General features: G+C 53.6%; 3 protein-coding genes across 7 annotated transcripts; 1 reads left to right on the top strand and 2 right to left on the bottom strand.

Moving 5' to 3' along the window:
- Positions 1–231: 231 nt before the first annotated feature.
- si:ch1073-184j22.2 (dual specificity protein phosphatase 18) lies at positions 232–2339 on the bottom strand. Of its 2 annotated transcripts, none has more exons than XM_037762988.1 (2): positions 2198–2339; positions 232–1182 (listed from the first exon to the last, which is right to left on the bottom strand). In XM_037762988.1, the coding sequence occupies exon 2, from the start codon at positions 1180–1182 to the stop codon at positions 550–552; it is 633 nt and encodes a 210-aa protein (XP_037618916.1). In that variant the 5' UTR covers positions 2198–2339; the 3' UTR covers positions 232–549. The 2 variants fall into 2 exon arrangements, with proteins under 2 accessions (XP_037618916.1, XP_037618915.1); XM_037762987.1 differs by lacking the exon at positions 2198–2339 and adding an exon at positions 1455–1672.
- sft2d3 (SFT2 domain containing 3) lies at positions 2238–4214 on the top strand. The gene has a single exon (XM_037762986.1). The coding sequence runs from the start codon at positions 2271–2273 to the stop codon at positions 3015–3017; it is 747 nt and encodes a 248-aa protein (XP_037618914.1). The 5' UTR covers positions 2238–2270; the 3' UTR covers positions 3018–4214.
- A 1652-nt stretch (positions 4215–5866) lies between these two features.
- wdr33 (WD repeat domain 33) lies at positions 5867–12293 on the bottom strand. 4 transcript variants are annotated; one of them, XM_037762981.1, is made up of 9 exons: positions 12162–12293; positions 11878–12017; positions 11603–11776; positions 10098–10853; positions 9954–10014; positions 7465–7837; positions 7030–7193; positions 6270–6449; positions 5867–6186 (listed from the first exon to the last, which is right to left on the bottom strand). In XM_037762981.1, the coding sequence occupies exons 1-9, from the start codon at positions 12226–12228 to the stop codon at positions 6029–6031; spliced, it is 2073 nt and encodes a 690-aa protein (XP_037618909.1). In that variant the 5' UTR covers positions 12229–12293; the 3' UTR covers positions 5867–6028. The 4 variants fall into 4 exon arrangements, with proteins under 4 accessions (XP_037618909.1, XP_037618911.1, XP_037618912.1 ...); XM_037762983.1 differs by having other exon boundaries at positions 6029–6186; positions 10098–10850; XM_037762984.1 differs by having other exon boundaries at positions 6029–6186; positions 11621–11776.
- Positions 12294–12299: the final 6 nt, after the last annotated feature.

Raw genomic sequence — 12299 nt, 5'->3', positions numbered from 1 at the left:
TATACGTAGCAACGGCCTGCTATACGTAGCAACGGTCTGCTATACGTAGCAACGTTCTGCTATACGTAGCAACGGTCTGCTATACGTAGCAACGTTCTGCTATACGTAGCAACGGTCTGTTATACGTAGCAACGTTCTGCTATACGTAGCAACGGTCTGCTATACGTAGCAACGGTCTGCTATATGTAAACAGACTGCAGAACGCCGTTATTGACCAATCAGAATCGAGTATTCAACAGAGCCGTGTAATAATCAGATTGAATGTTTTCCAGCTGAGACAGAAACATTTAGATTTACAACATCAGATCAGTTTAACTAAATAAATGTGGAACGTCGTCACAACGTCGGTGAAGTCCGTTTGGTCGCAGGTCGCCACCGCCCTGACCTCCGCTGTCAGTGGTCCAGTTGCATTGTGGGTTATGTAGGTTTACACAAGGAAGAAAAGGTTGTTTTTTGTGTTTGCGAGCAGCGGCCCCTCTGCGGCCCCTTGGCGTCCCCTCGGCGTTCTGTCAGCTGTCCCTCGGCGTTCCGTCGGCGGCCCCTCAGCGTTCAGACTTTGATGCTGCTGGATTTGGTTCCTCTTCTTCGCTTGTTTGCTGGCGTCATCGCCTGCGACGGTGACATCAGTGATGCCCGGATCATCAGAGGCGACTTGTGGACCAGCGTTAGCCGGTTGGTCTGCTGCGGCGGCACCGACCTGGGCGCCGGCGGTGGCGTCGGCGTCTCTCTGACCGCGGCCACCCTGACCGTGTTCTTGCCGTACAGCCTCCTCTCGTACTGCAGCAGCTGCTCCCAGAAGCCGGCGTTCAGCCTGACGAAAGGCCGGCTGTCCTGCACCCAGCGGTGCGCCTGGCGGAGCGTCACCGCTCGGTACCGCATCAGGTACGCCATCACTAACGCCGGCGAACGGCTCATACCGACGGCGCAGTGCACCAGAGTGCCCCGCCCACGGTTGCCGTGGATACGCTCGGCCACTCGGTCAAAGTGGTCTCCGAGGCGAGCGCTGGGCAGGTCGGGGACGGGAACCCGCACGCACTCCACCCCCGGGTAGGCGGGGCAGGCGTGGCTGAGCGTGGCGTTGACAATCAGCGTGATGCCTTTCTGTGACATCAGCGCGGCGTTGAGGGGGGCGTCGGCGCCGCTGAGGAACAGCGTGGGCGTGATCTGAGACAGCGTCATCATCTGTCAAGAAACACACGTTAACATACACTACTACTGAGGACCGGGAGGAAGGAGTACTAGTACCTCTACTGGAACAGAGTACTTCTACTGGAACAGAGTTCTTCTACTGGAACAGAGTACTTCTACTGTGGTATTAGTACTAGAAGTACATGGAGCTCTGCTAGCAGTGTTTTATGCTAAGCTAGGCTAACCTGGACCAGACTGAGATAGACCTCATGAGAGAGAGAGAGTGTGTGTGTGTGTGTGTGTGTGTGTGTGTGTGTGTGTGTTACCTGGTTAGTTTTGGTTGTTTCTTCCTCTGATCAGCTCTCTGAATGAACACACACACACTCTCTCTCTGCTGATACCCTAGATGGGTGTGTGGGGGGGGGGGTTAATTTTAGACAGACAGCTGTGAACGGAAGTCATGTGACTTTTACCAAAATAAGAGTCTGAAACCAGAGACTGTAAATATAAACACCTCTGATCTTATTGATTATTATTATTATTGATTATTATCTATATTCATATAGAAATAATTAATAATTCATAATTAATAAATACTACAACTGATCTCTGAAAAAAACGATCTGAAAAAAGTCGAAAAAAAGTCGAAAAATATATATATACATATATACATACATATGTATATATACATATGTATATATACATATGTATATACATATGTATATATACATATATACATATGTATATATACATATATGTATATATACATATGTATATATGTATATATACATATGTATATACATATGTATATATACATATGTATATATACATATGTATATATGTATATATACATATATACATATGTATATACATATATACATATATGTATATATATATATGTATATATACATATATACATATGTATATATATATATGTATATATACATATATATATATATGTATATATACATATATATATATACATATGTATATATATATATGTATATATTTTGTCTATAAAAGGTTTGAACCAGCAGCCGGAAGTCGGAGAGGACCTGTGGAGGACTACCGGAAGTTTAGCAGCAGCAGAAGAAGAAGTGCTTCCTGCTTCCTGTTAGCAGTTAGCCTGTTAGCTTCCCGTGATGGCGGATCTGAACCGGCAGCTTCAGGACTACCTGACCCGGTCCGGATCCCGGTCCGGATCCCAGTCCGGATCCCAGTCCCAGTCTAAAGGAACCAGAACCACCTCCCAGTCCGGATCCAGCACCACGGTGGACCTGGACCAGGCGGAGCCGGATCCGGTCCCGGGGAGCTGGTTCGGGCGGTGGTCCAGACCCTGGACCGGCAGACCAGGACCAGGACCAGGACCAGGACCCGGGTCTGGACCGAGCTCTGGAGGACCCGGGTCGTGGTCGTGGCCCTGGTCCGGGTCGTGGTCGTGGTCCTGGTCTGAGCCGGACCCGTGCCTGCCTATGAGCCGGTCTCAGCGGGTCCTGGTCCTGGGGGTTCTGGTTCTGTTGTCCCTGCTATGTTTCAGCCTGGCGGGTCTCTACGCTCCGCTGCTGCTGGTCTACTCCCGCAAGTTCGCCCTGCTGTGGTCTCTGGGGTCCCTGTTCCTCCTGCTGGCCGCGGGGGTCCTGCTGGGACCCGGAAGACTCTGTTCCGGTCTGCAGAACTCCCCCGGAGCCGCCTGGTACCTGGTCTCGCTCTGCGGGACTCTGTACGCGGCGCTGCGGCTCCACAGCACCGCGCTGACGGCGCTGGGAGCCGGACTACAGGTCTCCGTGGTCCTGGTCTACCTGGTGGCCCTGCTGCCGGGGGGGACCGCCGGGGTCCGCCTCCTGGGGGGGCTGCTGAAGACCAGCATCAGGAGGAGTCTGCCGGTCTGACCCGGTCTGACCCGGTCTGCAGGACGCACTGAGACTAAACCCTGAACGCTGTCCTGCAGGACGCACTGAGACTAAACCCTGAACGCTGCCCTGCAGGACACACTGAGACTAAACCCTGAACGCTGCCCTGCAGGACGCACTGAGACTAAACCCTGAACGCTGCCTGCAGGACGCATTGAGACTAAACCCTGAACGCTGTCCTGCAGGACGCACTGAGACTAAACCCTGAACGCTGCCTGCAGGACGCACTGAGACTAAACCCTGAACGCTGCCTGCAGGACGCACTGAGACTAAACCCTGAACGCTGCCTGCAGGACGCATTGAGACTAAACCCTGAACGCTGCCTGCAGGCCAGACTGAGACTAAACCCTGAACGCTGTCCTGCAGGACGCACTGAGACTAAACCCTGAACGCTGTCCTGCAGGACGCACTGAGACTAAACCCTGAACGCTGCCTGCAGGACGCACTGAGACTAAACCCTGAACGCTGCCTGCAGGACGCATTGAGACTAAACCCTGAACGCTGCCTGCAGGCCAGACTGAGACTAAACCCTGAACGCTGTCCTGCAGGACGCACTGAGACTAAACCCTGAACGCTGTCCTGCAGGACGCACTGAGACTAAACCCTGAACGCTGCCTGCAGGACGCACTGAGACTAAACCCTGAACGCTGCCTGCAGGACGCACTGAGACTAAACCCTGAACGCTGCCTGCAGGACGCACTGAGACTAAACCCTGAACGCTGTCCTGCAGGCCACACTGAGACTAAACCCTGAACGCTGCCTGCAGGACACACTGAGACTAAACCCTGAACGCTGCCCTGCAGGACACACTGAGACTAAACCCTGAACGCTGCCTGCAGGACACACTGAGACTAAACCCTGAACGCTGTCCTGCAGGCCACACTGAGACTAAACCCTGAACGCTGCCTGCAGGACACACTGAGACTAAACCCTGAACGCTGCCCTGCAGGACGCACTGAGACTAAACCCTGAACGCTGCCCTGCAGGACACACTGAGACTAAACCCTGAACGCTGCCTGCAGGCCACACTGAGACTAAACCCTGAACGCTGCCTGCAGGCCAGACTGCTGCTGCTCAGAGGGACTCCTGCAGACTGTATCTCCTCTGAGGCTCTTTAATCAATAACATGTTTCTGAAGAAAATCACTTTAATAAGGAAATAAAAAACTAAAGATGGTTTCATGTATCAGCTGTGACCTCTGACCTCTGACCTCTGACCTGTGAACACAATACTGAGTACTGACTGAGTACTCTGAGTACTCAGAGTACTCAGAGTACTCAGTCAGTACTCAGAGTAGTAAATATTAATTTACAGACATGATTCACCTCTTTTGGATATAAATTAATTGGTATTAACGAGATATTATGTACGTAGCAACGGTCTGTTATACGTAGCAACGGTCTGTTATACATAGCAACGGTCCGTTATACGTAGCAACGGTCCGTTATACGTAGCAACGGTCCGTTATACGTAGCAACAGTCTGCTATACGTAGCAACGGTCTGTTATACGTAGCAACGGTCCGTTATACGTAGCAACGGTCTGTTATACGTAGCAACGGTCCGCTATACGTAGCAACGGTCCGTTATATGTATTAACTGTCTGTTATACGTAGCAACGGTCTGCTATACGTAGCAACGGTCCGCTATACGTAGCAACGGTCCGTTATACGTAGCAACGGTCCGTTATACGTAGCAACGGTCCGCTATACGTAGCAACGGTCCGTTATACGTAGCAACGGTCAGCTATACGTAGCAACTATCTGTTATACGTAGCAACGGTCTGCTATACGTAGCAACGGTCCGTTATACGTAGCAACTGTCCGTTATACATAGCAACGGTCTGTTATACGTAGCAACGGTCCGTTATACGTAGCAACTGTCCGTTATACATAGCAACTGTCTGTTATACGTAGCAACGGTCTGTTATACGTAGCAACGGTCCGTTATACGTAGCAACGGTCCGCTATACGTAGCAACGGTCCGTTATACGTAGCAACGGTCAGCTATACGTAGCAACTATCTGTTATACGTAGCAACGGTCTGCTATACGTAGCAACGGTCCGTTATACGTAGCAACTGTCCGTTATACATAGCAACGGTCTGTTATACGTAGCAACGGTCTGTTATACGTAGCAATGGTCCGCTATACGTATCAACGGTCTGCTATACGTATCAACTGTCTGTTATACGTAGCAAAGGTCTGTTATACGTATCAACTGTCTGTTATAAAGAAATATCAGACCGCACAACACCATGATTGACCAATCAGAATGGAGTATTCAACACAGCGTAGGTATTATTAGGTATTAACAGGTATTAACGAGGTTTTATTAGGTGTAAATTAGGTATTATTAAGTATTAACAAGGTATTAGGTGTTAATGAAGGTGTAGTGACGACAGAGTTGAAGTGTGAATCTTTATTGTCCACCTCAGTGAAAACACAAACATAGAAATCTTTTACAAAAAGCAACAAGACTGTGACTCTGAAATAAAAGAGACGTGATGATTCTCTACAGTATTTTACATTAAAACCAGCCTCGGGGACGCGGCTGCTTCCTGTCGGCTCCATCCGTACGGACCAATCAGAGACCAGCCTCGGGGACGCAGCTGCTTCCTGTCGGCTCCATCCGTACGGACCAATCAGAGACCAGCCTCGGGGACGCAGCTGCTTCCTGTCGGCTCCATCCGTACGGACCAATCAGAGACCAGCCTCAGTGACGCGGCTGCTTCCTGTCGGCTCCGTCCGTACGGACCAATCAGAGACCAGCCTCGGTGACGCGGCTGCTTCCTGTCGGCTCCGTCCGTACGGACCAATCAGAGACCAGCCTCGGTGACGCGGCTGCTTCCTGTCGGCTCCGTCCGTACGGACCAATCACAAACCAGCGTAGATCTCCATGTGTCACATGACCAAAGTTTGTCTGAAGGTTTCGGGGATCAGGTCTGTGTGGTGGGGGGGGGGGCGGGGTGATGGGAGTTCTATTCTTCAGGACTACCGGCCCCGGACGCCCCCCCTCGGTGGTCCTCTGGGTGCTGGTCCTCCTCTCCTAAGGGCCGGTCCTGGTCCAGGTCCTCCTCCGGGACCCCAGCCGCCTCGTCCACCCCGACCAGGCGGACCGTAACCGCCGTCCTCCCTCTGGGGGGGGCGACCTGCCGGGAACAAAGGGGGTCAATTAAACAGGACTTGGTTTATGGCATCAGATGTGGGGTGGGGGGGGCAGCTGAACTCTGACCTCCGTCAGCTCCGGGGGACTCGCGCTCTCGGGGGTCTCCGGTTCCCGGTCCGTCCTGCCACGGGCGCTTCCGGGGGGGCAGAGACGCCATGTCCATCCCCTGCAGGGACGAGGAGCGCTCACGACCAGCCGGAGACGTCCCATCATGCATCTGCTGACCGTCCCGGTAACCATCGTGACCTGCAGACAGGAAGCCAAGGAGACACCCGCCACAATAAGAGTCTGCACAGAAATAGTTTTCTGTTCACACCTGGTATTATCATGAGTCCTCAGAGGCCCCGTTCACACCTGGTATTAACATGAGTCCTCAGAGGACCCGTTCACACCTGGTATTATCATGAGTCCTCAGAGGCCCCGTTCACACCTGGTATTAACATGAGTCCTCAGAGGCCCCGTTCACACCTGGTATTAACATGAGTCCTCAGAGGCCCCGTTCACACCTGGTATTAACATGAGTCCTCAGAGGCCCCGTTCACACCTGGTATTAACATGAGTCCTCAGAGGACCCGTTCACACCTGGTATTAACATGAGTCCTCAGAGGCCCCGTTCACACCTGGTATTATCATGAGTCCTCAGAGGCCCCGTTCACACCTGGTATTATCATGAGTCCTCAGAGGCCCCGTTCACACCTGGTATTATCATGAGTCCTCAGAGGCCCCGTTCACACCTGGTATTAACATTACATTATTAACATTAACTCATTAATACCAGGTGTGAACGGGGCCTCTGTCCTGGTGAGGACCAGGGGACACGTCTCACCTCCTCCTCTGGGTGGACCTCCTCCCCGAGGAGGTCTCCCTCGACCTCCGTTGTCCCAGCCTCGACTCATCTCCTCGGGGCCCTCAAAGCTGTCCTCCTGGCCCCCGTAGTCCTCAGAGTAACCTCGAGCTCCGGGCCGGCCGGGGCCTCCTCCTCCTCTGAACCTGGAACACCACAGAGTTCAGTTCACACCCGTTACCCACACCCAGAGCCCAGGTACCGGATATCAGGCCGACACCCAGAGCCCAGGTACCGGATATCAGGCCGACACCCAGAGCCCAGGTACCGGATATCAGGCCGACACCCAGAGCCCAGGTACCGGATATCAGGCCGACACCCAGAGCCCAGGTACCGGATATCAGGACTGAAATAGTGGGACCGGTGCGTCCCTGGTTCAGACCCCTGAGGGGCTGCAGGGTCTATCAGACTGCTCACCTTTCGTCTCTCCGTCCTCTGAACTCTCCTCCGGTGAACCTCTCTTCGGAGCCCCAGTTCCCTCCGTTCCCTCCTCCTCCTCCTCCTCCTCCTGCTCCTCCTGCTCCTCCTCCTCGGTGTCCTCCCCCCCTGTGTCCTCCTCCTCCTCCTCCCTGGTATCCTGGTCCAGATCCTGGTCCAGATCCTGGTCCAGGTCCTGGTCTCCAGCCCTCCTCCCCTCTGCCATGGAAGTCCTGGCCTCCATCAAAGTCCTGTGGTCCACGTCGACCCTGCTGGTTGTCCCCCCAGTAAGGCCCTGAGCCCTGGTCCGGTCCCCCTGGACCCTGTCGGTCTGGAGGGCCCATGTGGTGGTTGGGCGGCGGCCCCCGAGGGTCTGAGAAGAGCCAACAGTGGTTATCAGGACCGGGATCCAAACAGAGTTCTGTCCTGATGTGAACCAGGAACCTTTTCTAACAGTTCGACTCCACTCACTTTCCCTACAGTCACCTCATTCGAATCCCTCGCCTTCAAAACCTGCTCCACCACAGTCATCCTCATTAACCGCCCACCTAAACCAAATTCCTCCTTCCTCTCCGATCTGTCTGAACTCCTCACCCTAGCATCATCCCTCCCCTTACCCCTACTGCTACTGGGCGACTTCAACATCCACATGGACTCCCCCACCTGTAAACCTGCCTCTGATTTCTCCACTCTACTGGACAACTTCAACCTCACCCAGCACATCACCTTCCCCACACACAGTAAAGGCCATATTCTAGATCTCGTCTGCTCTGCCAACGTCCCGGTTCTGAACATCCACCCATCCCCCTTTCTGATCACAAACTCATCCAATTCACAATCCCTTCCCCATCACCCCGTCCCCAACACCCCGTCCCCAACACCCCATCTGAAACTCCCCAGAGTCATTTCATTCCGTAACACTGAGTCCATCGATCCCCTCCATCTCTCCGATCTGCTATCTGCTGCCCTCCACCTGGACCCACCCCCCACCTCACCTGATGATCTCACCAACCACCTCAACGCCACCCTGTCTGCCTCCCTCAACTCACTGGCCCCCCTGAGAACCAAAACTGTTTCATTCAACACCTCCTCCCCCCGGTTCACACCCCACCTCAGAAAACTCAAACAGACCGGTCGCCAGCTTGAACGCCTCTGGAGAAAGTCATCACTCACTGTTCACCGGAAATCCTACAAATCTCACCTCATCACCTACAAAGACGCCATCACTGCTGCCAAATCTGACTACTTCTCCACCATCATCAATGACCCCACCCGTAACCCCCGAACCCTCTTCTCCACTGTCAACACTCTCCTCAGGCCTCGTGCCAACACCCTCTCTGACCCCTCACCCGATCTATGTAACTCATTCCTTCAGTTCTTCAGCGACAAAATCACCACCATCAACAACTCACTGCTCCCCGTGTCTGACCCAGCAGCAACCACACCGACCCCTATTCTCTCCATCCCTCTGGACCTCCTGACCGTTCACCCCCAGCACCGCCTCTCCCGGTTCGACCCAGTTGACTCGGCAACCATTGCCAAACTCATCAGCACATCCAAACCCACCACCTGCTCCCTCGACCCCCTCCCCACCCCCCTGCTGAAGTCCTGCCTCCCTGTCCTATGCCCCTACCTCACCGACCTCTTCAACTCCTCACTGTCCCACGGAACTGTCCCCTCAGCCTTCAAAACTGCTGCTGTCACCCCCACACTCAAGAAACCTGGTCTGGACCCCTCCTGTCTCAATCACTACCGCCCTATCTCCAACCTCCCCTTCCTCTCCAAAACCCTCGAACGCCTCGTCTCCACCCAGCTCCAATCCAACCTGCATTCCAACAACTTGTTTGAACTTGTTTGAACCCATCCACAGCATAGAAACTGCAATCCTCCAAGTCCTTAATCAGCTCCTCACCTCTGCTGACACCGGAGCCCTCAACATCCTCATCCTTCTGGACCTGAGTGCAGCCTTCGATACCGTGAGTCATAACATCTTACTCACCAGACTCCAAGACATCGATATCGAAGGTACTGCCCTCAGCTGGCTCCGGTCTTACCTCACCAAGAGATCTCATTTCATCTCCCTTCACAACAACTCCTCTGCCACATCCACAGTCACACAACGTGTCCCCCAAGGCTCTGTACTCGATCCACTCCTTTTCATACTCTACATATCCCCCCTCGGTCAGATCCTCCGCCACTTCAACCTGGACTTCCACTGCTATGCCGATGACACTCAGAATTACCTCAGCACCAACTGAGCATTCTCCAGGGCAGCTCCCAGGCTTTGGAACTCCCTCCCGCAACACATCAGAGACTCTGAATCCCTCTCACTGTTTCAGTCCCGTCTCAAGACCCATCTCTTCTCCTCTGCCTACTCCTGGAGCCCAGCATGGAGCCCTGGGGGACGCCACGTCACCTCAACCCAACACAAACGCCTGCTCGCTTCAATAAGTCTCGAGCTTCACTGTACATGTCCTGTGTGGTCTTACCTTTGTTGTTGGGCCCCTGCTGGCCCATCCCGTGTCCCATCATAGGCCCCGAGTTCTGGCCCTGGAAAGACCAAATCAGATTTAGACGGTACTCGTTCATACAGCAACTGTAAAACCAGTCAGACGTCCATCACATCAACTCACCTGGTGCTGCATGTATGGGGGCCCCTGCATGTTTCCATGGGGTCCTTGCATGTTACCCGAGGGGCCCTGGATGTTTCCTGGGGGCCCCTGCATATTTCCATGTGGGGGCCCCTGTATGTTTCCATGGGGTCCTTGCATGTTACCTGGGGGCCCCTGCATATTTCCTGGAGGCCCGTGCATCCCTCCCGGGGGCCCCTGCATGTTGCCCATGCCATAGTTGTTCGGTCCGTTGCCGTGTGTCCTGGGTGGGGGCCCCCCCATCATCCCACCCTGCGGGCCCATCATGTTCCCCTGAGGTTGCATCATGCCCCCCTGAGGTGGAGGCCCCTGAGGATCCCTTGGACCCATTCCTCGAGGAGGGGGGCCCATCATCCCACCATGGGGCCCCTGCATACCTCTGGGTCCCATACCATGAGGCCCTTGGGGGCCCATATTTCTGGGCGGGCCAGGGTGTCTCTGCATACCTTGGGGTCCTTGCATGTCTGGTGGTCCCATCATGCCCTGAGGGGGGCCCTGGTGAGACTGGGGTCCAGAGGGTGGCCCCATCTGTCCAGGGGGCATGAAAGGAGGCTGCATGCCTCCGGGGCCCATGGGAGGCCCCATGTTGTTGGGCATCTGCTGAGGAGGCATGTTTGAGGAAAAGCCCTGCTGGCCCGGAGGCATCGGACCCCCAGGACCAGAGAAGGGAGGCATCGGGCCCTGGCCCTGTGGGGGCCCCATGTTCCCGTCTGTGTTCATCTGGTTCATCTTCATCTGCTGCAGCGAGAACCAAAAACGGGATTAAAATCAGATTACACTGGAAACGTTAATTCATTCTTTAGCTTCCAGATGGGAGCTGATGTTACTGGGTGGTTACTGTGGTATTACTGGGTGGTTACTGTGGTATTACTGGGTGGTTACTGTGGTGTTACTGGGTAGTTACTGTGGTGTTACTGGGTAGTTACTGTGGTGTTACTGGGTGGTTACTGTGGTGTTACTGGGTAGTTACTGTGGTGTTACTGGGTAGTTACTGTGGTGTTACTGGGTGGTTACTGTGGTGTTACTGGGTGGTTACTGTGGTGTTACTGGGTGGTTACTGTGGTGTTACTGTGGTGTTACTGGGTGGTTACTGTGGTGTTACTGGGTGGTTACTGTGGTGTTACTGGGTGGTTACTGTGGTGTTACTGGGTGGTTACTGTGGTGTTACTGGGTAGTTACTGTGGTGTTACTGTGAGTCAGCTAGCTGGTTGCTACCTGGCTCAAAGGTTGCTCAGGTGGTTGCTCTGCGTGTTAATCCTGTGATGTAACTACATGGTTGCTCTGGTAATGCTAGTTGGTTGCTAAGGTATTAGGGGGGTTGCTGGTTTATTGCTGGATGGTTTCGTGGGTTTGTTTTCATATTTAAAAGTAAACAATGAATTCTTTCTGTCTTGGTATAACCAGGATATGATTGTCATTATGATCTCATGTTCAACATGGTGAGTCTGCAGTATAAATCAGAAGCATCATTCCATACAGCAACATACAGTCTGACATGCCGGTACCTCCAGCAGCATGGGGTTGGTGTACTGCAGAGCTGCCATCTCCTGCTCCATCTCGGCCTGAGTTTTCTTCTTCCCGTCCACTTTCTGCTCCACCTTCCGGTCTTTGGACAACTCTCCACCAGGCGGCATCATGGGTACTTTATTCTCTGCCCAGGCCTGAAGACGGAAGGAGTCCAGAGTCAACCATACTAACACGCTTTCTTCTGGTTCTACAGCACTGACCCGTTTAATGTCCAGGTTAATGTCCAGGTGTTTACCTGTTGGAACTGGGCTGGGATCGGTTTGGCGTATGGGACTTTCTTCTGCGGGACCTTCTTGGTGTCTTTACCCATGACCTCATCCATGCCCCAGTCTAGACCCGGGATAGACATCTCCACCTCAGGAGCTGTCTCTTTACCTGGAGACAACAGAGACACCTGAGATACACCCGAGACCCACCCGAGACACACCCAAGACCCACCCGAGACGCACCCGAGACGCACCCGAGACGCACCCGAGACGCACCCGAGACACACCCGAGAGATTCCAGGAACAGACTTACTGCTCTGCTCCTGCTCCATGGCGGCCTTCAGCTGCTCTGGGATCCCCATACCGGGGATGGTGGCCATGCTGTTCAGGTCCACGTCATCTGAAACAGAACCAACAGAACCACAGAGAGATCAGCAGCTGGGATCACATC

The sequence above is a fragment of the Sebastes umbrosus genome, unplaced genomic scaffold, assembly GCF_015220745.1.
Source record: "Sebastes umbrosus isolate fSebUmb1 unplaced genomic scaffold, fSebUmb1.pri scaffold_128_arrow_ctg1, whole genome shotgun sequence".
Classification (NCBI taxonomy): Eukaryota; Metazoa; Chordata; class Actinopteri; order Perciformes; family Sebastidae; genus Sebastes; species Sebastes umbrosus.
The sequence above is the reverse complement of the archived record's forward strand: the minus strand, read 5'-3'. Positions and strand labels throughout refer to the sequence as shown.